Source organism: Vigna angularis, chromosome 2 (assembly GCF_016808095.1).
Source record: "Vigna angularis cultivar LongXiaoDou No.4 chromosome 2, ASM1680809v1, whole genome shotgun sequence".
Taxonomy (NCBI): Eukaryota; Viridiplantae; Streptophyta; class Magnoliopsida; order Fabales; family Fabaceae; genus Vigna; species Vigna angularis.
The window spans coordinates 28,274,781-28,302,102 of NC_068971.1; the positions used below are offsets into that span (position 1 = coordinate 28,274,781).

A 27,322-nucleotide genomic window follows, 5' to 3' on the forward strand; every position below is an offset into this window, starting at 1 on the left:
TTAATAAATGATGAAATAAATCAAACTATAAAAGAAGAATAAATCTAAAGAGATTATCTAAGATACAGGTAATATTCTAAAAGATAATATCTTCAGATGTTTCTTATATTTCTAACAGAAGAGATTCAAGACAACAGAAAATTCAATCAAAGGGAAGAAGAAATAAAGATTGACGAAGTAACAGGAATGCAAACACCACAGGAAGAAGTCCACACAACATCACCCACTCCTACCTTTGTCAAAAGTCATACTGATATAACTCAGGAGCAACAAGCATTCCATTTTAAAGAATCAAATGTGATTGCTACCGCCAAACAAAGCTGCATACCAGAATTTGCACATGACAGAAATCCCACTGCTGTTCAGGTTAGGCATTCGTGAAGTAAACAGTAAAAATTTACAAACGTACTGCTGTGAAAAAAAGCAAATTCATTTTTGCAATCTATTACACAAATCTTTTACTTATATTGAATGAATTCAATTAGGAAATTGAAGTATTTGAAATCAAGCACAATGTCAACAGAGTAATGGAGAATTTGGACAAGGAAGAAACTGAAATCATAGAAAATGAAAAAACAGACACCACGCAACTGAATGAGGAGAGTGATCAACAAGACAAACAACTAGAAGCAGATATTACAGACAAATCTAACACAAAGGTGCAAACTCCAGGATATCTAACTGACGAAAATGTAGAAATAAACATCACTGATTATGCTGAGGAAAAGAACCAAAATCCAACACATCATGCCAAAGAGAAAGAAGGGATTGAGGATATATTCAAACAAGAGGAAAAAGAAAAATTAATTGAACAAACAACAAATACACAATCAGAGGAGGAAGAAGTCCAGACACATGCTCCTGCCTTTGTCATAGGTGATACTAATCAAACTCCACATCAAGAAACAATGCATGCTGATGAATCAAAAGTGATGGATAATGCAAAGCAGAGCTGCATACCAGAAATTGAACTCGATGGAAAGCCCATTGTTTTTCAGGTTAGGCATTATTGAAGTAGACAAGTAAAAATTTCCTATACATTTCCTTGCTGTCAACAAACAAAAATTGTTTACTTTTATAACCTGTTAGAAATGTTTTTACTTATATTGTATAATTTCAACCAGGAAACTGAAGTATCAGAGAATGTCAAAAGCGTAATCGAGAATTTGGACAAGGAGGAAACTGAAATCAGAGAAAATGAAAAAACAGACACCACACAACTGAATGAGGAGAGTGGTGAACAAGACAAACAGCTAGAAGCAGATATTACAGACAAATCTAACAAAAAGGTGCAAACTCCAGAATATGTTACTGATGAAAATGTAGAAATAAACATCACTGATTATGCTGAGGAAAAGAACCAAAATCCAACAGATCATGCCAAAGAGAAAGAAGGGATTGAGGATATATTCAAACAAGAGGAAAAAGAAAAATTAATTGAACAAACAACAAATACACAATCAGAGGAGGAAGAAGTCCAGACACATGGTCCTGCCTTTGTCATAGGTGATACTAATCAAATTCCACATCAAGAAACAATGCATGCTGATGAATCAAAAGTGATGGATAATGCAAAGCAGAGCTACATACCAGAAATTGAACTCGATGGAAAGCCCATTGTTTTTCAGGTTAGGCATTATTGAAGTAGACAAGTAAAAATTTCCTATACATTTCCTTGCTGTGAACAAACAAAAATTGTTTACTTTTATAACCTGTTAGAAATGTTTTTACTTATATTGTATAATTTCAACCAGGAAACTGAAGTATCAGAGAATGTCAAAAGCGTAATCGAGAATTTGGACAAGGAGGAAACTGAAATCAGAGAAAATGAAAAAACAGACACCACACAACTGAATGAGGAGAGTGGTGAACAAGACAAACAGCTAGAAGCAGATATTACAGACAAATCTAACAAAAAGGTGCAAACTCCAGAATATGTTACTGATGAAAATGTAGAAATAAACATCACTGATTATGCTGAGGAAAAGAACCAAAATCCAACAGATCATGCCAAAGAGAAAGAAGGGATTGAGGATATATTCAAACAAGAGGAAAAAGAAAAATTAATTGAACAAACAACAAATACACAATCAGAGGAGGAAGAAGTCCAGACACATGGTCCTGCCTTTGTCATAGGTGATACTAATCAAATTCCACATCAAGAAACAATGCATGGTGATGAATCAAAAGTGATCGATAATGCAAAGCAGAGCTACATACCAGAAATTGAACTCGATGGAAAGCCCATTGTTTTTCAGGTTAGGCATTATTGAAGTAGACAAGTAAAAATTTACTATACACTACCTTGCTGTAAACAAAAAAAAGTTGTTTACTTTTATAACCTGTTAGAAATTCTTTTACTTATATTGTATAAATTCAACCAGGAAACTGAAGTATCAGAGAATGTCAAAAGCGTAATCGAGAATTTGGACAAGGAAGAAACTGAAATCAGAGAAAATGAAAAAACAGACACCACACAACTGAATGAGGAGAGTGGTGAACAAGACAAACAGCTAGAAGCAGATATTACAGACAAATCTAACGAAAAGGTGCAAACTCCAGAATATGTTACTGATGAAAATGTAGAAATAAACATCACTGATTATGCTGAGGAAAAGAACCAAAATCCAACAGATCATGCCAAAGAGAAAGAAGGGATTGAGGATATATTCAAACAAGAGGAAAAAGAAAAATTAATTGAACAAACAACAAATACACAATCAGAGGAGGAAGAAGTCCAGACACATGGTCCTGCCTTTGTCATAGGTGATACTAATCAAATACCACATCAAGAAACAATGCATAATGATGAATCAAAAGTAATCGATAATGCAAAGCAGAGCTACATAACTGAAATTCAACTGGATGGAAAGGCCATTGTTTTTCAGGTTAGGCATTATTGAAGTAGACAAGTAAAAATTTACTATACATTTCCTTGCTGTGAACAAACAAAAATTGTTTACTTTTATAACCTGTTAGAAAATTTTTTACTTATATTGTATAAATTCAACCAGGAAACTGAAGTATCAGAGAATGTCAAAAGCGTAATCGAGAATTTGGACAAGGAAGAAACTGAAATCAAAGAAAATGAAAAAACAGACACCACACAACTGAATGAGGAGAGTGGTGAACAAGACAAACAGCTAGAAGCAGATATTACAGACAAATCTAACGAAAAGGAGCAAACTCCAGAATATGTTACTGATGAAAATGTAGAAATAAACATCACTTATTATGCTGAGGAAAAGAACCAAAATCCAACACATCATGCCAAAGAGAAAGAAGGGATTGAGGATATATTCAAACAAGCGGAAAAAGAAAAATTAATTGAACAAACAACAAATACACAATCAGAGGAGGAAGAAGTCCAGACACATGGTCCTGCCTTTGTCATAGATGATACTAATCAAATTCCACATCAAGAAACAATGCATAATGATGAATCAAAAGTGATGGATAATGCAAAGCAGAGCTACATACCAGAAATTCAACTGGATGGAAAGGCCATTGTTTTTCAGGTTAGGCATTATTGAAGTAGACAAGTAAAAATTTACTATACATTTCCTTGCTGTGAACAAACAAAAATTGTTTACTTTTATAACCTGTTAGAAATTTTTTTACTTATATTGTATAAATTCAACCAGGAAACTGAAGTATCAGAGAATGTCAAAAGCGTAATCGAGAATTTGGCCAAGGAAGAAACTGAAATCAGAGAAAATGAAAAAACAGACACCACACAACTGAATGAGGAGAGTGGTGAACAAGACAAACAGCTAGAAGCAGATATTACAGACAAATCTAACAAAAAGGTGCAAACTCCAGAATATGTTACTGATGAAAATGTAGAAATAAACATCACTGATTATGCTGAGGAAAAGAACCAAAATCCAACCGATCATGCCAAAGAGAAAGAAGGGATTGAGGATATATTCAAACAAGAGGAAAAAGAAAAATTAGTTGAACAAACAACAAATACACAATCAGAGGAGGAAGAAGTCCAGACACATGGTCCTGCCTTTGTCATAGGTGATACTAATCAAATTCCACATCAAGAAACAATGCATGGTGATGAATCAAAAGTGATCGATAATACAAAGCAGATCTCCATACCAGAAATTGAACTGGATGGAAAGGCCAGTGTTTTTCAGGTTAGGCATTATTGAAGTAGACAAGTAAAAATTTACTATACATTTCCTTGCTGTGAACAAACAAAAATTGTTTACTTTTATAACCTGTTAGAAATTTTTTTACTTATATTGTATAAATTCAACCAGGAAACTGAAGTATCAGAGAATGTCAACAGAGTAATTGAGAATTTGGACAAGGAAGAAACTGAAATCAGAGAAAATGAAAAAACAGACACCACACAACTGAATGATGAGAGTGGTGAACAAGACAAACAGCTAGAAGCAGATATTACAGACAAATCTAACAAAAAGGTGCAAACTCCAGAATATGTTACTGACGAAAATGTAGAAATAAATATCACTGATTATGCTGAGGAAAAGAACCAAAATCCAACACATCATGCCAAAGAAAAAGAAGGGATTGAGGATATATTCAAACAAGCGGAAAAAGAAAAATTAATTGAAGAAACAACAAATACACAATCAGAGGAGGAAGAAGTCCAGACACATGGTCCTGCCTCTGTCATAGGTGATACTAATCAAATTCCATATCTAGAAACAATGCATGCTGATGAATCAAAAGTGATGGATAATGCAAAGCAGAGCTACATACCAGAAATTGAACTGGATGGAAAGGCCGTTGTTTTTCAGGTTAGGCATTATTGAAGTAGACAAGTAAAAATTTACTATACATTTCCTTGCTCTGAACAAACAAAAATTGTTTATTTTTATAACCTGTTAGAAATTTTTTTACTTATATTGTATAAATTCAACCAGGAAACTGAAGTATCAGAGAGCTTGTACAAAAAGGATGCAACTGAAATCAGAGTAAAGAAAGAAATAGATGCCAAAAAGTTGACTGATTCAGAGATGCCAAAGCCAAAAATTGAAGGTAATAACTTTTTGAATTTTAGAAATGACTTGGATTGAAAATTCTAACCCAAGCAGCAAACAGAAAGTGTATATTCATGCCAGGAAAATAAAAATAAGCACGGGATATTTGATTGAAACATTATTCAAACCACCTAAAATGATGAAAGGAAAAAAAAAAGCTAGTGTCATTCGATGGGAGATTACTTTACTGAATACTATATGTTGATGATAACCGACATAGTAATTATTTCACCGAATAAGGGAGCTTTTTTGGAATTCTGACTATATTAGTTTTCAAGAGAACTTTGATACGTACTTAAATAGTAAGATATGCAGTATTTGTGTAAATGATTGCTTTCAATATCTCAATATTATAAAATAATGTGTGCCAGAAGATGGAGCTCTGAAACCAATAGCCAATGCGGAACTGGTCAGAACTGAAGCAGTTGAGGAGAGTGGTAAACAAGAGACACAGCAAAAAAAAGATATTACTGAGGAGACTGCAGATGAATCTAACAAGGAGGTGCTAATTAAGAAATTTGCTATTACTGAGAAGACTGCAGAAATAAACACCAATAATTGTACTAAGGAACATGACACAGTTGAAACATCTCCTGCCAAGGAACAAGAAGGAACTGGGGATGGTGCAAAATTACATGAAGAAAAAGCAAACGGGATTGAAGAAAAAACCAAAACTCAGAACCCAGAGGAAGAATTCCAGACAAGTTCTCCCACTCCTGCCTTTGTCCAAGGTGATAGTGGTCAAACTTTGCAGCAAGAAACAGTGAAAATTGATGAATCAGAAGTTCTTGATAATGACAAGCACAGATCCATACCTGAAATCGAACTTGATGGAAAGTCCACTGTTGTTCAGGTAAGCCATGACTGAAGTAAAAGAGCAGAAATTTACATGTATGTCAAGCTTCATCTGAACAAACAAATATTATACTTATATTACGGTGCATATATTCCTCCAGGAAACTAACAATCCAGAAATCAAGGACAACATCAGTACCGGAGCAGAGGATTTAGACAACAAAGATGCAATTGAAGTTCAGGCAGAGGAAGGAGCATATGTCAAACAATTGACTAATGTGGAGATACCAAATTCAGAGATCAAAGGTAATTAAGTGTTCAAGTTTTAGAAGCAAACATGACTCAAAACCATAAATGAAAAAATAACAAAGGTTATATTCATGCTAGGAAAATAAACTTAAAATCATGACTTTAAATGACAGAAAAAAAATTATTGAATTCACATGCACAAACAATTTTAGTTGCTACACTACTATATGAGGATCATAACAGAACTAACAACTCTTCATGCAAATACAAGAGAACATATACTTGTCTTAAAAGAGTAAGAAAAGCAGGCTTTATGTAAATGATTGATTTCCATAACACGTGTATAATAACAGGTGTGCCAAAAGATGAAGCTCTGCAACTAATAGCAAACATAGTATTAAAAGTAACCGAAGCAATTGATGAGGGTAGTCAACAAGTGATACAACCACAAGCAGATGTTACACAGAAATCTAACAAAGATGTGAAAACACCAGAATATGTCACCACAGAAACTATAGAAATTGATTTTATGTTTTAACAGCAAAGTATTTCATAGCACAATATTAATGGGTTTCATTTTACAACACTGCACCATTTATTTAATTTTTCAAAAATAAAGTTCCCTGCACTGTTGAAAAACCCTTGCTGCTACAACATTTTATGCTCTGACATTTTATTTTTTTTCTATTTGTAGTGAAAATTTTTATCTCATTATGTCCAGAAATGCATCAAATTCAGTACAAGTTAATCTAAGTATCTTTCTCAGTTAAAAGTAGAAGTAAAAATGTTTTGAGAAGTGGAGACATATCTAGATTTAAGCACCATCTATGAACTAATATTTTTTTTTATGTAAAGTAAACTCTTATGAGTTTACGAGTCAACTTTACTGGACTCTCACGAGTTTACGTAAACTCTCGTGTTTGACAACCTTGCTACGAGCTTCCTCCAGGTCTGTTCACCCCTATCTTCCTCCAGCTCTTCTTCTGAACCCTCCTTCTATCCTTTCATGACAGATTTCTCACTTCTTTCTAAGCCCTTTATGTGGATCTTGATTTCTTGCAGCATTTCTCTCATTTCTTGCATATTTCTTCTCCATTCTGCTAGCTCCCTTCTCTATTAGATGGCCCACCTCTTCACAGAATTCATCCTTCCCTCCAGGGCATTTATTCTTCCATCCATCCTTCCCTCCAAAGATCTGACACTCCTCTCCTAAGGATATCTGGCAGGTCGGACCAATTGATAGGTTTCTGGGTATGAAACATATCTAAAACAATCACTCACAATCAAGAACTCAAATGGTAAAAAGAATGGGTTTCTATGTTGACTATTCAAACCATGTACACAAATGGCAAAACCCAGGGAGCCTAATCCCTCTCCACAGGACAAATGTTCCTGTCTTTACAAAAGAATACTCAAAAGTTGTTTCCTCTACCAGACCCCCCTTGCCTTCTTATATAGTCAACCCACTTCTAACTACCCAACAACAATTAATTCCTAAACTGTTTTCTCTCTCCTACACACCTATTACCCATTATAACCTATTATATTATATCCTATCATAAATAATACCAACAAGATGTGAGGAGGCCCTAGAGCCATTGGCCATGGTAACAAAAGGTAAATAACCCAAAGTAGTCAAAGAAGAGAAAAACAATTTATTACTAGTAATGCGATCTATGGCACCTGAGACAACAACTCTAGGACTAAGAGAGTTGGAATGAGTGAGGCTAGCAAATGATGTACCTGTGTGTACAACAAAATTCATGGAACCAAGAGTTACGAAGATCCTCATATCATTTGAGAAATTCATTGAAAATAGCATCCTATTCTGAAGGATCAGATAATGGCAAGGGAGCAACTAGGGCAACCATAGAAGATTGAGAAGGATGACCATGTAATGCATAACATGGTCAATTCCGTGACCAAGCTTGTGAGAATGGGTGGAAAAAGAAAACTAAAAACAATGCTGGAAATAACAAAGTTTTCAGAAAAATAAAAAATAAAAATTTAGCACCAGCGAACAGTGGGTTTACCAGGGAGGCAAGATTAACCCTAGCACTACATACCATTTTGAAATAAAAGTGAAAGAGACATAGGTTGAATCCCTAATGTTTATGAAGCATGTAGGGTTGCAGATCAATATAAATAGGAAAATACAAAGAAATGAATCTAAGCCCTTTATATCTTTAATAACAGAAATATAATAAACTGAATGGGAAATATCTAACAAATATATTCATAGAGAAAATAAAAACAAAAAAACATAACTTTATATGCATAAATATTATTTAATGTACAAAAATTGGAAAAGTGTCTTTAGATGATAGAAGATGTTTTAGTCAATGTGCATGACACAATGTATATAGTAATTCTTTGGCCAAACACGAGGTCTTTTTTATGGCACTGTGATTATGGAATCTTTTTGTGGCACCTAAGACTATTTTAGTTTCCGTAAGAGTTTATGCATTCATTTCAATGGTTAGATTCAAGTTAAATATTGCTTTCAATATCTCATTTTTGCAGACACAGAGGTGCCAGAGGATGAAGTTCCTCAACCAATAGAAGTGGCAGCAGCAATTGAAACAGTTGACGACATTAATCAAAAAGAGATAAAGATCGAAGAAGACATTACAGAGAAAAAATCTAACAAAGATGAACAATCATCACAATATGTTGCTACGGACACTACAGAAATAAAGACCAATAGCTATACTGATGAACATGACAAGGTTCAAACATCTCATGCTGAAGTAAACCAAGGGACTGAGGGTGATGAAAATTTTGGTCAAGTGGAAGAAGCTAAAGGTAATGAAGAAACGAACAAAGTGCAATTACCTGAGGAAGAAGTCCAGATAAGATCACCCACTCCTGCCTTTGTTCAAGGCGACACTGATCAAATCTCTCAGCAAGAATTACTGCTAGTTGATGAGCCAGAAGTTATTGATTATGTTGAGCAGAGCTGCATACCAGAAATTGAACTTGACAGAAAGTCCACTGTCGTTCAGGTTAGGCCTCACTGGTGTCTGTAAAAATTTACAAACGCAAGATCTCCTTTGGACAAACTAAAAATCATTCATTTTCCTAACTTGTTATACAATTTTTATATTATAAATTCAACCAGGAAACTGAAAAACCTGAGACCAAGAACAATGTCAGCATTGTAACAGAGAATTTAGGCACCAATGATGCAAGTGAAATCATAGCAAAGGAAGAAACAGATGCTGAAAAATTGGCTGATGTAAAGATCGTAAAGTCAGAAATCAAAGGTAACTTAGTTTTGAAATTTTATAATTGATTGACTCAAAAATAAGAACCAGAAGACAAACTCCAATAGTATATTTGTACAACGAAAATAAAAACCAACACAACTTTGCATGCACAAAATATTATTTAATGTGCATAAATATTTAAAAGCAAGTGTCCTTAGATGACACTAGCAGTTTTGCTCACTACTATATGCGGATGATAACATGTATATAGTAATTCTTTGGCCCAATATGGGAGCCTTTCGAGGCACTGGGACTCTATTAGTTGTCTAGAGAATATAAACATGACTTACACATTCTTAGAATATGAATTAAGCTAAACTCAAGCCTCCAAAATGGACCGCTAAAATGAACTTTGCACTTATTTATATAGTTAGTATAATGAGCATATGCCAAGGACTAGACATCTTGACTTAGAATTAGATATTTTTGGGTGATTCGATAGCATGTGATACAATAGGTTCAACAACTCTTGCTAAGATAGGTTTTGATACTATATTAGGAATTGGATTTTAAGCCTAACTCAACCTTACAATACAAGTTAATAAACTGAGGTTTGCATCCTTTTTACGATATAATTTGATCATGTAACTAGTCAATGTAGGATCTCCAATGTTCAGTAACATATGCAATCTTTGTGTACATGATTACTCTCAATAACTCAGTTTCATAACATTCAGGTGTGCCAAAAGATGAAACTCTGAAACCAACAGCCAATGCAGTTTTGCTTAGAACTGAAGCAGTTGAGAAGAATAGTCAACAAGACAAACAGCAAGAAGCAGAGGTTTCAGACAAATCTATCAAAGAGGTGCAAAGCCAAGAATATATTACAGAGGGAAGTGCAGAAATAAACATCAATAATGAGGCTGAGGAAAAGGACAAAAATTCAACATCTAATGCAGAAAAAAAAGAAGGGACATCTCATGCAGAAGAAAAAGAAGGGATTGAGGATATATTCAACCAAAAGGAAAAGGAAAAAGAAATTGAAGAAGCAACAAAAACACACTCAGTGGAGGAGGAAGAAATCCAGAGAAGATCACCCCCTCCTGGCTTTGTCCAAGGTGATACTAACCAAATTCTGCACCAAGAAACATTGCATATTAATGAATCAGAAGTGATTCATAATGCCAAGCTGAGCTACATCCCAGAAATTGAACTTCATGAAAAGGCCATTGTTGTCCAGGTTAGGCATTAGTGAGTAAACAAATAAAAATTTACATATATATTTGCTTGCTGTGAACAAACAAAAATCATTTACTATTGCAACCTCTTATGCAAATTTTATACTTATACTTGTATATATTCACCAGAAAAGTGAAAAAGTAGAAACCAAGGACAATTTTGACAGAGTAAGAGAGAATTTAAACAAGGATGAAAGTGAAAACAGAGCAGAGGAAGGAATAGATGTCAACCAATTGACTGATTTGGAGATGCCAAAGTCAGAAACCAAAGGTAATCGTGTTCAGAAATTTTGTAGATGCCGAAGTGTATATTTAAGCAAGGAAAATAAAAATAAACACATGACTTTACCTGAAACAAAAATTATTTAATCCGCATAAGAATAAAAAAAATTAGCATTATGAGATGACACAAACAGTTTTACTCAACTATATGAGGATGATAAATAAGTATATGAAACTTTTGGGCCAACATGGGAGTCTTTTTTGGCCCTGGGACAAAATTACTGTATTAAAATAGTAATATATGCAGCCAATGTGTAAATGAATCCTTTGAATATTTATTGTTCTATAGCAGGTGTGCTTGAAGATGACTCTCTCCAACCAATGCCTGACACAGTATCTGTTGAAAAGGAAGCGGTTAGTGTGAGTCAAGAAAAGAGACAGCCACAAGAAGAATTTATTAAGAAAGTTAACAAAGAGGTGCAGACACCACAGTATTTTACTGAGGATAGGGAAAAAATAGAGACCACAAATGACACTGAGGAACAAGAAGAGGTTCCAACATCTCAGCCTAAAGAGAAATCAGGAAACAAGGATGATGACAAATTTGAACAAGAAGAAGAAAAAATAGGGATCGAAGAATCAACAAAAACACAGTTACAAGACAAAGACATCAGCACAACAATAGGTGAGCCAGAAGATAAAGCCTTGATAACAAGGCTCAATTCATCATCAAATGGCAATGAAGGACTTGATGAGATTAGTCCAGAAAAATTTACAGAGAACTTGAACAAAGATGTGCAGACACCACAGCGCAATACAAAGGCGAACACAGAAACAAACATTACATCTTATCCTGACAAATTAGAAGAAGCAGAGGATATTGAAGAATCAATAGAGAAACAGTTAGCAGAGGAAGAAATACAACACACATTGCCCACTCCAACATCTGTCCAAGAAGATATTGATCAAATGTCACAGCAACAAACACTGCATGATGATGAAATAGAAGTGATTAGTAATGCCAAGAGCTGTATGACAGAAATTGAACTTGATAGAAAGTCTATAGTTGTTGAGGTTAGGCGGTATTGAAGTAAAGAAGTAAAAAATTACATACATATTAGCTTGCTATGAACAAAAAGATATAATTTATTTTCTTAACATGTTATACAAGTATACTCATATTGTAAATATTGTATAGGAATCTAAACAACCGGAAACCAAGGCAAATGATGACTTAGTGAAAGAAGAACAGGCAGACCATCAATCAAAAGAATCGAGGGATCAAAGTTTCATTACAAACTATATAATAGTTGAAAGACATACGACATCAGAAAGCAATAAAGAATTAAGTGATGATGTTGACCTTGATGGACAGAAGAAACTAGAATCACACTTGGAGGAGTTTTTAGAGATTAAGGATGCCAGTGAAATCAGAGCAAAAGGAATACACTCCAAACAACTGACTGATGTGGAGATAAAAAAATCAGAAACTGAAGGTGATTGTATTCTGAAATTTTAGCATAGAATATGACCTGATAATGAAAACGCACTTGTTTTAGATGACAAACACTTTTTTTCACTCTATGTGAGTTTAAGTAGTAATTTTGCCATGCTATGAAGAAGATTCTTAAACTTGTTTTAAAGGAACATACACAATCTTAATGGAAATTGAAGCATAAAGTTCTTATTACCCTTCCTAGTATCTTAGTTATTGTGTTTAGTTGAGTTCAATGTATTCCATTGATAGGTTCAGTGGGAAATCTATACTAGAAGAAATAAATAAAGGAGGTAGTTATAACCTCCTGTAGCCATAACAGGTTGTAACAAACTAGTATATACGGTCTATGTTTAGGTTGTTTTAGGAGGTTTTGAGGAAAAGGGGTTTTGGAGAGCTAAGGTCCTCTCGAAAGACCTTTGTAACTAGGAGGCATTGTTGTAATCCTGTCACATTCACAAAACTGTTCTGTTCTGAATAAAGTCTTTCAAGAACCTGTCTTGAAGGTTTTATGTAATGTGAACTTTAAGCCTAATTCAACCCTACAAAACCGACTTGTATGTGAGGTTTGCACCAACTTATATATTCTAAACTGACCTTATCTATAGTTGATGTAGAACTTCCAACACACACACCCCTCACGCTGAGGTATATACATCTCGTGTGTTGGACAAGACATTATTGGCTGGTCCGATAGTGATCCGATATCGAGTAGAACAATATGCCCAACAAATAGCAAATTTCGTTATAATAGGCTTTGATGTTAAGAAATAGACTTTAAACCTAACGTAACCCTATAAAACCGACTTGTAAGGTGTGGTTTGCACGCACTTACATATTCTAAATTGGTCTTATTTTTAGTCAATGTGGGACTTCCAACATTGTTAGAACAAGTCGGTTTTGTAAGGTTGAGTTAGGCTTAAAATCCACTTCTAAACATGGTATAAAAACCATTGTAAAAGTCTATCCTAGTGAGCATTGTTTTGTATTGCGCATATTGTTCCAACTTCCACCCCTATCGAACAGCTATCGCATCATCCTTTAATGTCAAGTCTCACGCTCGAAATGTATATACCTCGGTATGAGGGGATGTCTTGGAAGTCTCATATTGCCTAGAAATAAGGCCAATTTAGAATATATATAAGTGGGTGCAAACCTCACCTTATAAGCCGTTTCTTCGGGATTAAGTTAAGCTTAAAGTTCACTTCTTAATAAATAGGTTCAGTGGGAAAGTCTATACTAGAAGAAATAAATAAAGGAGTTAGTTATAACATCTTGTAACTGTTATAGATTGTAACATACTAGTCTATATGGTCTGTGTTTAGGTTGTTGTTAGGAGTTTTTGGAGTTCTGGAGGAAAAGGGGTTTTGGGAGAGCTAAGGTCCTCTCAAAAGACCTTTGTACCTAGGAGGCATTGTTGTAATCCAATCACATTGACAACTGTTCTGTTTTCTAAAGAAAGTCTTTCAAGAACCTGTCTTGAAGGTTTTCTGTAATTCTGGTGATCCTGTCAACCATGAAATTGTAATGTTATAGTTGTTCTCTTCAAAATAGTTGTTTATTTATTACCTTTATGATCATCATTGTTAAAATAGATGAATATGTTGAGTGGTAAATGTTGTAAACAGGGGATTATTACAATAAAAATATCCTAATATCATTAGTAACTAAGAAAATATTCCCAGAATCTATACATTCATTCCAGATGACTTTATTTCCCTTTTTAAGAGAATGTGATTGCTATAAATAGAGGAGTTGAGTATGCAATTATCATTATTGTGATCAATATAATATTTATTTTCTCCCTTTAGTTATCCAAGTGTAAACTCACCCAAACATAATCAGAAAACAATAATTGTTTCTCTATTCTCACAAAATTGTTTATTTCAATATCTCATATCTACAACAATAGGTGTGGCTGAAGATAAAGGAATGCAAACAATGTCCAGCACATCAGTCAAAAATTATGCAATTAATGAATGTTGTCAAGAAGAGATTCAACCACGAGAAGAATATGCTGAGACGCATATCAAAGAAGTGAAGATGCCACACTATGAATTTAATATGCAAAAACATATTCCTGAGGTGTGAGCAAACTACAACAAACAAAAGCAGAAAAATAAAACCTTTCATTTTCACACTTGTACAACTATTTGATCATTCACACACAAAGGACATTATTTCTTATCATGAAATAGAACATCTACAACCTCTGACACAGTGTTTGCTGAAACAGGTATATGGGGTAGAGGAAGATACATGTCAGACCAGGGTGGTAAATGAACAGAAGTTAGAATCCCAGCTGGCATCACTAAACAAGGAGGCCACATTCATAGATAATCGGTATTCAGATGGAGAGATAGAAAACGCAAACGCCATTAGTGATATAGAGAAAGAAGTGAATCCAAAATCACACACCAAGCAGAAATTAGTGATCCACGATAGTATATTCAATGAAGAGGAAGCAAAAGGAATTGAAGAAATGACAAAAATAAAATTACTAAATTCAGCAACAGACTGTATGTGCTCAAAACTCACAAATTTCATTACTTTTAGTGAGATTCATTTTGCCTTGGAACCCTAAACCCTAAACAACAGAAATTTGAAATTTTATGTTTTTGAGATTCAATGCTTATCAAAATCAATAAAGAGTAATACTTTAGCAGTTGAAAAATCTCAGATAAACAATGACAGGTCCACCAGAAGAAGAAGTCCAGCCAAAATTGCCTGATCCTGCAACTGTCCAAGGTGACACTGATCAAATCTTACAGCAACAAACACTTCCCAGTGATGCATTAGACACAATTGATAACAACTTGAGAAGCATTCCAGAAAATGAACTTGACAGAATGTCCACTAGTGTTGAGGTTGGCAGCATCTGCATTTGCTGAGAAAAAAAAAACTCATTTATTTCCTTAACTTATTATTAAAACTTATATTGTATTTATTTAAATAGGAACCTGAAACCAAGGCAAACATCAACATAGTAGAAGAGAAATCAGACAAACAATCACACGAACCTAGCATGCAAAGTCTGATTACAGATTATATAACAGCGGAAGGCCATTTAGCATCTGAAAACAGTTCAAAATTAAGTTATGATAAGAAAGAACAGAAGACAGTAAACTTGCAGATGGTAGAGAATTTAGGGATCATGTATGCAAGCAAAACGACCACAGAGGAAGTAACAGATGCCAAACAACCAACTGGCGTGGAGTTAGAAAAAACAAAAAACGAAGGTAATTATGTTCTGAAATTTTACCATACAAGTTGCCTTGATAACCAAAAACAAGAACCTGAAAAGAAAAACAAGCACATGACTTCGGATGTAGGAAATATTCTTTTAATCCACTTACAAAAATAGTTTCCTTAGATGGCAAAAAAATTATTCACATTTGTGTGTAGATGGTAAAATATAAGTAGTAGTTTTGTGCCCCCATGAAGAATTTGCTGTAGCTCTAGGACTTTTTAATTTTGAAGAGAACATGAACATTGTTGTACTAAAATAGAAACATATGTAGCCTTGCGTAAATCACTCTTTTAATATCTCATTTGTGCTTGAATAGTGTGTTTGATTTTAAAGCGAAAACATTAAACAATGCAGAATTGATCGAAAATAAAACACTTGATGAGAGTAATCAAGAAGAGATGCAACCAGAAGAAGATTTTTCAGAGACATATACCAAAGGCAAGAAGACACCACAATCTAGCATGGAGAATGTAAATTCAGAAGGAATGGAAATAACTGAAAACAGTTCAAAGTCAAGTTATGCTGAGGAAGAACAAGAACAGGTTATAAACACATACACTATAGAAAATTCAGAAATCAAGGATAGCAGAATAATCAAGCTAGAAGAAGCATCTGATATAAAAGAAGCCACAGGTATTGAATTACATAAGCTTAAAACAGAAAGTAGTTATGTTTTGATAACTTTCTATTTTACTTTTACCCAATGTGATGTAATCCAAAAAACAAATACTAAAATTAAGTTTCTTGAAAAAAAAATTCTAAATGACATTTTGAATCATTTAAAAGTTTTGAAGAAAACGTATAAATGTACCAAAAATGAATTATATTAGCCAATCTCAGGTAGTAGATTGTGTTTAACATCTTACTTGTACAATGACAGATGAATCTGTGGATAAAGCCATCTCCTTTTTATCTACCATACCATCTGTAAGAATTGGGATAGTTGATGAAAGCATTCAAGAAAAAATACAAAAGGATGTTCAACCCGCAGTGATCAATTCCAAAGCAGAGCAGAGACCAGAAAATGATTTTGTGAGGAACATGGAAGTTCTCGAGGTTTGACTTCAATTCAATAAATAAAACTAGACACTGACATATGCCACATTGCATGTCAGACTTGCACATCTTAATTTAATGTTTGTCTAGAAAACCAAATCTTCATTTTCCCAACGTACAAATATCTGAGTTCTGATGCAATTTTATGTCAAACATTTGATTTAAAAAAGGGGCCAGGCAACACCTCCGTGGAAAATGACGAGAAAGTCGAAGTCCAATCTGAAGCAAATAACCAGAAGACCATTAAAAAACATCCAAATTTAGAAGAACTGGAGACTGCAGAAATAAGTCCAAGTAGTGATACTAAAGAACTTGGAAAGGAACGTGAAGTTGCCAAACTTGGAGGTGTCTCTGAATCTGTCTCCGTAGATATCACAGAACATATAGACACTGGAAAACTGGAAACTCAAGAGGCCGAAACTGGTACATCGGGCAACACAAAAGAAGGAGAAGAATTCGAAAAAATAAGCCCGTCATCGAGTGTTGGTGTCATATCCAGAGACTCTCAAGACAGTGGCACCAAAGTTTTGCACAAAAAATCTCACGGCATCCTGTCAGGTGTAGGATCAAAGGTGAAGCACTCAATTTCCAAAGTGAAGAAAGTCATTACGGGCAAGTCTTCACACCCCAAGACACCACCATCATAAAAATTAAAAAATAAGTGCTCATTAGACAACTACATGCTGCTGTTGAAAATATAATATGCTCATGTTGGGGATTTTAGAGGGCTTATTTCTTATGTTTGAGTAATTGGATTGATTTGTTTCATTGATGTATTGTTTGGTTTGTCATTGGTTTTGAAATTTGATCTTACGGATGATCTACTATCCTTCTAATCGGTGTAATGTATTCTTATTCTCTTTTTATGGATTTAGTATTTATTTCAAAACACAGGTACAAATAGCTGATAATTGAGAACACAAGGAAAGGATAAAGTAGTGTGTGTAAACAACATTTTGAAGAGAAGAAAAATGAGAAAGCAAGTACCAAAGGGACACCTGATAAGAATTATTAGACACTACAAATGCATCGAAAGAACAGAGCAAACTGACGAAATTCCACTTCTTAACTTTGTTTTCACGAGAACCAAACGGAAACGTGAGAAAATTTTGCCATAGAAGGAAAAAAGAACATACCTGGCTCAAACACCACCACCTGTACCTTTCAACGAATCAATGGTGGGTCAGGAAATAATAGCGAGCTGTGTTGGTGCGCGTGTTTTTCAGGGTTAATACACTATTTAAATCTAATTATTTCTTATAATTGTTTTCACGTTGTTTGTTGGGTAGAGAGTAAATAAATAAAATATTAGTTAAAATAGAAAAAACAGAACAGAAGTTAAAATGTACTCGGTGGAAAACAGATAAAAATGAGAGATGTTTAATCAACCAAACGTTGAATGTTTAACTTGTCGGTCCATATTATACATTAACTAAATTAGATTCATTTAATAAAACTTTGAAAATAAGTTCTAGAATCAAATAATTTATTAGTTTTAATCTATAACAAATTACTTCATTGATTCCAATTTCTCGGTATATTTGTTTATTTTTTATTTTTTGTATTTGTTTTATATAGTCATATGTTTGGTTGTTTGTTAAAACTTGTTGATATAATTAGAACTTGAAAATACTAACCACGGCCAATGGTGTAGTGTCAATATCTTTTTCACATGAAAAACTCTTACACCTAAATACTTACTTAAATAAGATTTTTTAAGTACTATTTTGACTCGTGCACACAAATTTATTACAATAAAACTTTATTAAATATTTATAAGAATATAATCTATTATTTATAAAAGTAATAAAATTTATGCAATATTTATTTTAAATAATATTAATAACAATTAAAATAATGAATTTGTAAACATTTGGAGAGTGAAAGAGGCAACAAAGGTTTTGAAAAATGAGAGATGACGAATAGGTATCTTCCAGGAATGATGAATCCGGAAGATGTTTTCGACCCCACCTCTGTAACTTCATTTTCTTCCTTTATTCCTCACCAGCGTCTCCAATGTAAACAACAGTGTACACAAAAACTCCCCCAACTTCTTCTATACATGCTTCTTTCTCCCGAAAGACATTACAATATTACATATATGTCTCCACGTACATCTCCGCCATCACCAACGCCTATGCCGCTATCTCTGAATAACTCTTCCATTACACCACCTCATTATCTAATCAAAAAAATGTCACATTATCTATATCAATAAAGTGTGAGGCAAAACATTTACATCAAGGAAGTGCATAGCACAACTGAAAAAAATGAGAAAAATGTTATATATATTATTTTTATTTTATTTTTAGTTAATTAATTAATTATTATTATTTATTTGTATTTTAAACTTAATTTATATATTTTTTATTATAGACAGAGTACTTAATCTCTTTAAGAGCTTCGTACCAAAAAATTATATATTCATTGTTCTTTAGATAATATAAATTGTTTTTAACATATAAATCAATTATTTGTCATTGTAGATCAGACATTAATATCCTCATACCTACTAATTGAGATGAGATGCATTTCCTTTCGCTCTCGAAAAGGACATTTTATGGATTGGATTAAAAGGATCAATCATTCTAAAATTAGGATTATTTTTTGTTGAAAATATTCACTTGTAACATATCATATCTCAATGGATTGACATAATTTTTCTATTGTATGTACATTTCCATAATGATGTTGTTTTTCCAAAATCAAATTTTGGACAGAATCTCAGACGAGTCATCCTTTAACTCAAGGGAGATTAATTCCATACATAATTTTTACTATAATTAATATAGTATCTAGAACCTAAGGTTTTTTAGAAAAAAAAAATATCATTGTCATGTATGTCATAAAAAATTGTTTTTAAAAGAAAAATCATTATTACATTTGACATCCAATCAATTTACAATCAATTTCTTGTATTATTATCTCATCCAATCAATATATAATCAATATAGCAACAGATTCAATTGAACTAAAAAAAAGAAGTCATTTCAAACATTAAATTGTCTAATAATATTTAATACATTATTTCTACATCAAACTATATATTAAATCCAAACATTACACTAACGTACATACACTAATAAATTGTAATCAAATTTCTACTAACACTCAAAATAAAAAAAAGTCTACTCATTAAAAATCTACAAATAAAATAATAGAGTTAAAATAATATTACAATGCTCAGAAATACCTAATGTATTAAGATCCAACAAAGAAACTTAGAATTCTATATCAGATCCTATCAATCTAACATACTTTAAGCAATAGAGCTTAGCCATACTTTCCTACCTAGAACTAACCTGATACTAACACTACCAACCAGACACAAATCACTTTGAAACACCTCAATCATTGCATCAATATAAAATATGTAACCTAAGACTTATGTTCACAAATTCCACATAAATGAAACAGAATGTGACATGTTTTTAGAACATTTGAAAAGGAAAAAAAAAAACTATCCCAGATTGCATCCCAATGATGGAAGTAAGAAATTTGAATGCGAAATTAGGTTGGAACATGAAAATTATTGAAAAGATCACCAGAAATGAATAAAATGACAAACTCAATTGTTATGATATAGATACATTATAGCATAAAGAAATTAATACTTAACATGCCGACATTCACACCTATAAAACTCACCAATCACATTCCATCCATAACCTTTCTTCAAAAGAACTTCTGGAGCAATATAATGGTGTACCAATTGTGGAATAAGCCTACAAAGGTTTATACATTTAAAAATTACAAGCACACAAAAAAGATGTACACCAATGCCATCTTTAACCATTAGTTTAATGAAGCCGTTTATTTTCGTTTTTTCATTGTGCTTATCTATTTTGACTTAGAATATTTTGGTAATTGTAGAGAAGAAATAGCAAATCAAGATTAATTACCTGGTGGAGATTCCAACTGAGAAACTCCAGGGCTAGTTTTTGCTTGAAAGTTAACACAGAAATTAATGATCTTCCCTTAAGGAATTAGAAATCACGAGTGCTCTCAACAATAGTTTAATACAAATGAGAACATACAGTTATACGTTCGATGGACTGTAATGATTCTGAAATACATATCACGTTCAAGAATTGACAAAGAAAGATACATATGTCAATAGAATTATATTTTAAATCATTTATCTATTACTTTGAAAATTCTAATTGATTCCAATGGCATTTTATTGCAATAAAAAAGGTATATATATTTATTACAAAGTTAATTATTTTTATAATGTTATTTAATTATAATTTTGTTAAGTTTATTAGTGTTATAAAAATTACTTTTAAAGTCTCGTCAATCATGTTTTTTATTAATTGATAATGGAGATCTGTTTGCCTTATATTTGATATTTCTTTTTCTCTTTTTATTGAGTCCTAACATATCTGCGTTACCAGAAGTCTCTTCTTTTCAAAGATTAGGAAATAATGATTTCTTAATTTGAATGTTTTTTATCCATGAAGTTGTTTTATCAGTTCTGTGATACTTTTTTTCTATATAGGAATTCAAGACCGTTTTTCTGCAATTTTAAACATTTTAAATCCAATAATTAAGATAAAAAATATTCTTAAAAAAATTAAAATCTCACAAGAATTAAAAATAAAACGGATTTAAATATAAATCTTATCACACTAATCACAGGTTAAATTAAAATAGATAATGTTGAAGATGTTCTTGTTGTGAACGTTTAGGAGTTGTCCGCTCTTAGTTTTGTGGAGTTCCATTCACATTCCATCCCTGTAGCACAAAATATTGAAGAGACAGACTTATACTATATAAATGATTAAGTTTGCTTTAGTTTCAAACATAAACACAAACAAATACATATGGCTTTATACATCAACAGTTTTCACAGCCAGATCCTTTTTAAATTAGTAGCAAATATGTAAGTCTCACATTTTTAACAGTATATTCTGGAAATTAACTGTTATACGAGAATCAATTAAAAGATAACCCTGCATAAAAAAGTTAAATGTGGAATAACAAAGGAAATCGGACTTCTCTCGAAGTAAATGAACAAGTATATTCATACCTGTGTATATAATTGTGTTTATGTATAGATTCAATAGCCAGAACAGTTTCTCCAACATAAATATGATTCCAATATGTATAGATTCAATGAGCTCTGAGTTATGTAGCTAATATTAGAAAGGAAAAACTGAGTGAGGACAGAGAAAGTCATAGTTGAAAGATGAAATCAATCAGCTCTGAGATAACTCCAGTTTCTTAAGTAAACTATAATAGTTGATAATTGAAACAATATTGCAGGTGCTTCTTAGATCATGTTTTACCAATTAACTCAACAATGTAGAACAGAATTACAGTCAGGAATAAGTTCAGAGAAAATGCTAAATTAAATTTATTCGCAACCACTTGCAATACCTAGTTAGCTGTTCTGAAACAATCTCATCTTTCAGAAGATCTTCGTTAACCACCCTATCATTTTTCTTTCTAGAAATAGAGCATCCCTCAACACCTGTATGAGACACAAAGTCTAACAATTATAAGGATACTTAGAGAAGCAGTCTTATTAATTTCCCGATGTGAAAGTAGGATTAAGCAGATATGAGCATTAGTCACATTGAAACTTGTTTCTAACAGGTTTATACAGTGTGCATTTGTATCGGTAGTTAGCCTGACTTCCTATAAAAGAGAATATAAATGATCTAACGAGTCAATTATATAGTCTATTAATAATTAACATAGGAATTCAATAAAACTACCTACTAAACAAACTATAAAACTTGGTATTTAAATTCTATCTCCCGATATCTCCGTTTCCTTCCTCTCTATTTATGCTGAAACAAACATAGGACAAGAAACTAAGCATCGACATGTGTGACTAATTACAACTTCAACTCTCCACTATTGATAAGTGATGAGTATGCAAGTGAATGTGCAATTTTTATAATCAAAGGAAAATTATGTGCCTAATCAAATTGTTGTTGTGATTGAAAGGGAGAGATAGAAAATATCGTGGAGTTCAGTAGACATTACCTTAGAATAACGTCTTTTGTTCACGGAGTGTGGGAGACGACGACACAATGGTACTACGGATGTCGGGAGGCAATGACATCGACGATGTGGAGGAGATGGAGTCAATGGCGTGGAGGCAATGGAATCGTCATAATATCTCTTAGTTTTATTATAAAATTACCACCAATCAATGTATTATGAGAGATGAATTTCACCTGTCATAATAACCCGTCATGAAAAACTCTTTTTCCACTAGTGATTTTATGAAAAGGCTTATGCTTTCATAAGGTGTTGTATAGTCCAATTGGTGAAAGCTCCCTATGCGGAGTTGGTGGTTTTTTGTTCAAACCCTGTTGGGTGCATATTTGTTTCTGTTGGGTGAAACCTGGATTTTCGGGGAAGAAATCTCTAAAATTGAACCAAGTGATTTTTTTTCCTAAAAGCAAGTATTAATGGGAAGTTAAAGGGTTCAGGTTAGCATATATAAGAGGCTAAACGAGAAAGTTTCTTTTTACGCACAAAAGAACCTTGTAGTGAGAATTGAAAAGAAAAACAATGTACATTGGTTAGTGAAGTTTTTAGGATGCAAATATCATTCTTATAGGTGGGTTCTATGAAGTGAGAAAGCCTTTGACTGCAAAGGAGTTATTTTTCAATATGAAAAAGCATGGCCAGGTTCCGGTCTCCACATCTGTGCTGGCTTGATTATGAGGCAGTGTCGTTGTTTCCCTTAGACACCTTCAGCTATGGAGCAAGTAAAAGCAAATGCCAGAAAGAAAAAAAGGGTTCATCCATTCAAGAAACCATTGGACAAGGGTAAAGATATATACAATTTTTTATTAATAATAGAGATTATGTTACATACCAATAACTTTTAGTTTATAAATTAACATTTAATTTTGTTTTCTAAAATTAGTTATAAATGATAGGTGGATATTATGAAAAGGAAGATGAAGGGTTAGATGATGAAGTGGTGGTACGTATAAGAGGCATATAGAGATTGTATTGTAAGGTTGAAAAGCAAAAATGTGTTAAAAGAAAGATATAAGATGCCATTTTCACTTTATTAGGAAGAGGAGGGACCTCCACTCTTTATTGTTTACACCCTTTTCGAATCACCTTTCACAACTTAATTTCTTTCAAACCCAGGGATTCTCATTAAAATAAAAAAAATGTTTCAAATATTGAGGAATAAACTCATACAAGGAAGAAATGAAAATATAGATATTAGTTTCAATGTATGACTAAAAATGAGAGGGAAAAAAAGAAGAAAAGATAAGTGTAAAGAAATGAAATATAGAAAAAGATTAGAGTGGTCCTAACTAAAGCGGTAGAATGGGCTATGGAAATGTGGCGACAAAGTACACTGAGCAAATCAAGAATAACATGAAGATTGAGTTGAGGAATGACAAGCAAAGGCTTCCTTCTAACATCAAATGAAAACATGGAACATCACCTCAATTATCTTTATCAACAAAAAGAGAGAAAAAAACTGTCACATGCATATATTTAATCATATATATTTTCTTAAAATTTATATAACTACAGATAATATGTAGTAATGACTTGAAATTTCAATAGCTTTAAAAAAAAATATACATTTAATTAGGTACACAACATAATATCATTAAGAATCATAAGTAATAATATTCTTCTAAAATTATTTAACAGTAATATCAAAGCTAGCAGAGGTGTGGAGACTGGGAACCTAGACATGCTCAATAAATTTTCGGCTGTTCATATAGAACCCCGACCATTTACGGCGGTTTCTATAAAATCCTGGTCAGTTCTGGAGATTTCTATAAAACCCTGGTCATTTCCAGCAGTTTCTATAAAATCGTGGTTAGTTTCAGTGGTTTTAATGGAACCCCTACAAATATTGGCGGTTTCTTGAAACCCCGGGAAATTGCGGCGATTTTAGCATAATCCTGAGAAATTGAGACAGTTTTAGCCAAAAATCGCTAGTAATATTTAACGCGCCACATTTCCTATAGCAGTTTTTTCAAACGCGGGTAACACATTTTTTAGGGGTTAAAACGACCGATAACGCTAAAAATAATCCCTGGAAAAATTATATATTTTTGTAGTGAACAAATTGACGAAAGTATGGGTGATGGTCGTTTGGTTAGTGTGTCTTCTGGTCGTACCCTCTAAATTCAGGGGTTGTTTCTTCGTCCTTAATGGACGATGGAGTGATGATATATCTTCGCCTTTGAGAGGTAGTAGAAGAGATAAGTCTCTTCGTCTATAAAGGGTGGTGGAAGGGACTGAGGTTCAAGTACTGCTCATTTCCTCTTTCGAGGGGGTATAAAGGAAGGATGCTTTGCTCGTAGGTTTTCAGTTCAAGCTGAGTGTAGTGTCTGTTGTGACAGTAATGGAGTTTTTACTCATAAGTCTTGGAGGACCAGGAGAGATAGGTCCAAAAGCTGTGGTGGAGAACGACTAGAACTATTCTATTTTGGTGAACAGGTTTAGTACGGTAAGGTATGGGAGAACAACACACAAGTTGTAACTAGTTAGTACTGGTACTTTTTGGGTATGACATGTGTTTGAGCTAATTTGGTTGGTGTGATATGTTGATTACATTAGTTTGATGTATGTTGGATATTGTTTATACTCTCTATTTGGATGTTTTTTTGTAGCTCACCCTTACTTTTTGTTATGTGTTGCGATGATCGTATAACTCGCGTTGTTATACAGGAGCAAATGTTAATATAGATGCTCCAATTGAAGAATAAAGTAGTGAGATGTGAGGAGAGCTTGAGTTCTTAGTGTTTTACTTTTAAATATTTCCATTTTACTTGCAATAGTTATTTCAGAATTGTATTTGGAAGTTACAAGAATTGGAATAAGCTTTCTTTTATTGGCATTTTAATAAATTTAAGTGTTCTTAGAATTACTCGTGACATCTAAACACATGGTGTTACACTAACAGTATCACCATATTATGTAGCGGTTTAATTTTTCTAATAAATTCTACACTACCCATAACATACTGGAGAAATAAAAATAAAGAATCAACACAACTTATTTCCTCCTTCTCATAAAAGTGATAACTCAGTATGAGACACAATCATTGTAAAATGATAGTCTAGTTTTCTCTTTAGTATTCATAACAAGCGAAAAAACATGGCAATTACATGAAAGCCATTACCACATTAAAAATAGAGCAATAAGCTTATGTAGTCAAAATATCTGACAAAAACATAGTCCCTCATCACACACGCACTCACACAATTCAACAAAAGCAGAAATACATTAACTCCCTAAGCCTAGCATAGTTCCCACTTGCCAAAGCCTTTCCTACAATGTCTTCAAGCATTTTGTCCAACCTCCACTTCCTCTCTGGTTCGCTCCATGTTTACTTTTCTTCTTCGCGCCCCCATTGCTTGCATTTCCCAACTACTGTATGCATTTCTATTTCTCTCCTCCATGCAATATGATGTTGAATGATGTGTTTAGGGGTTTTCTAAGAGAGGTTCTGCTGACTCTTGGAGGAAGGTGGCTAAAGGAGGCGACTTGGGTTGCTCTATCTTAGGGTGACCTAATAAGAGTAGTGTGGCACAAAAATGGTAGCATAACTTTACTCTAATTCAAAGGTGAATACAAGAATGGGAGACACTTCTATTTATACGCTAAGGGTATCTCCTAATTTGTAGAAGCTAGACTAGAAAAACCTACCTTGGTTAACTTTGAGAGCACGGAGAAAATCCTCTCCATTAGGAGAAGGACAAGTGGCAAAAATCCTCTCCAATGAGAGGGGGACATGTGACCACTACCTATGATGGAAAAACTCTTCAAAGGAAGGGTGACATATGGCATGGACAACCCAACCCTCTTTGTCCACCAAGTTAGATGAAATTTTGACCCCTTGGTCATCAAGCCCAAAATCTCCTCCCAATTTGGTCAACTTTGGGCCTTGGCTCTTTGTTGACTTGAGTGGTTAAAACCTTATTCTACTTGGCCTAAAATAAATCTTACATTAGTAGGCCCATAATACAAAGCCCAAATAAATCCTAGACTACTTGGCCCAAAATGCAAAACCCAAAATTATTTTTACTCTGAAAACTTCATGATGGCCCAAGATGACCCAAGAGATAGAGTCTAGGCTCATCATCTCTAGATGAATTCAACTCTTCTTGAAAGTGATTGGCCATGGCTAGGGAGTATGTGTTGAGATTGGCATCGCGCAGTGGAAAGTTTAAAGAGCGTGATAAACGCTCAATAACCAAGAGGGGAGGAGTGAATTGGTTGTTTTCAAAATTATGATTCTCTTTCAAAACATTTATCAAACAATTTATAAATAAAAGTTGTAGGGATCGAGAAAATCACACAAGTAATTTTATCCTGGTTCGAATCAACAGATTTTACGTCCATTCATAAATCACAATAAAGAGTGATTAACCTTTTTCACTAGAAATCAATATCAGATTACAAAGAGAATATTAAAACAATAAGAACAGATTAAACCTTCCTTCGACACACGATGCAATGAAGACCAACTCAATAAACTTGAAGAGAACCACTTACACCTTTAGACACACTAACCGCAAGATTCTCCTTTCATATGACTTGATTGAACCACACTAAAACTTAGAGAACTTCCTTAGAACCATTATGTGCTCTCAAATGGTTTAGGTACTTATTGTAAAAGGTTTAGGAAGGGTCTATATATAGGCCAAGGGTTAGAAGATGAAAAGATTGCTCCCAACTGTCAGTAATAATCGATTATCATTAGTGATAATCGACTATTTCAGGCCGTTATGAGTTTTTACAAAACGTGATAATCGATTATCCTTAATGATAATCGA

General features: G+C 33.4%; 1 protein-coding gene and 1 long non-coding RNA gene across 5 annotated transcripts; one reads left to right on the plus strand and one right to left on the minus strand.

The window, feature by feature from the left end:
- Positions 1-28: 28 nt before the first annotated feature.
- On the plus strand, positions 29-17,424 carry LOC108327682 (uncharacterized). Of its 4 annotated transcripts, none has more exons than XM_017561366.2 (24): positions 51-366; positions 486-998; positions 1,125-1,628; positions 1,755-2,258; positions 2,385-2,888; positions 3,015-3,518; positions 3,645-4,148; positions 4,275-4,778; positions 4,905-5,019; positions 5,393-5,874; positions 5,978-6,122; positions 8,589-9,070; positions 9,187-9,331; positions 10,012-10,514; positions 10,642-10,783; positions 11,084-11,808; positions 11,933-12,230; positions 14,142-14,314; positions 14,466-14,748; positions 14,924-15,096; positions 15,186-15,468; positions 15,834-16,112; positions 16,360-16,535; positions 16,706-17,424. In XM_017561366.2, exons 1-24 carry the CDS (start codon positions 97-99, stop codon positions 17,180-17,182), a joined length of 8,688 nt encoding a protein of 2,895 aa, XP_017416855.2. In that variant the 5' UTR covers positions 51-96; the 3' UTR covers positions 17,183-17,424. The 4 variants fall into 4 exon arrangements, with proteins under 4 accessions (XP_052729495.1, XP_052729494.1, XP_017416855.2 ...); XM_017561367.2 differs by having other exon boundaries at positions 52-366; positions 11,087-11,808; XM_052873534.1 differs by lacking the exons at positions 15,186-15,468; positions 15,834-16,112; positions 16,360-16,535; positions 16,706-17,424 and having other exon boundaries at positions 31-366; positions 14,896-15,032.
- On the minus strand, positions 14,704-16,485 carry LOC128195559 (uncharacterized). The gene is made up of 2 exons (XR_008247209.1): positions 16,346-16,485; positions 14,704-15,116 (listed from the first exon to the last, which is right to left on the minus strand). It is a non-coding gene; the product is annotated as an uncharacterized LOC128195559 (long non-coding RNA).
- Positions 17,425-27,322: the final 9,898 nt, after the last annotated feature.

What these genes read in the sequence shown, in the direction of transcription:
- LOC108327682 (XM_017561366.2), top strand. Translation starts at nt 97, where the DNA reads ATGTTTCTTATATTTCTAACAGAAGAGATTCAAGACAACAGAAAATTC. An exon ending in GAAAGCCCATTGTTTTTCAG is followed by an intron (nt 999 to 1,124) that starts GTTAGGCATTAT and finishes AATTTCAACCAG; the next exon opens with GAAACTGAAGTATCAGAGAA. An exon ending in AGAAAAAACAAAAAACGAAG is followed by an intron (nt 15,469 to 15,833) that starts GTAATTATGTTC and finishes TAAACAATGCAG; the next exon opens with AATTGATCGAAAATAAAACA.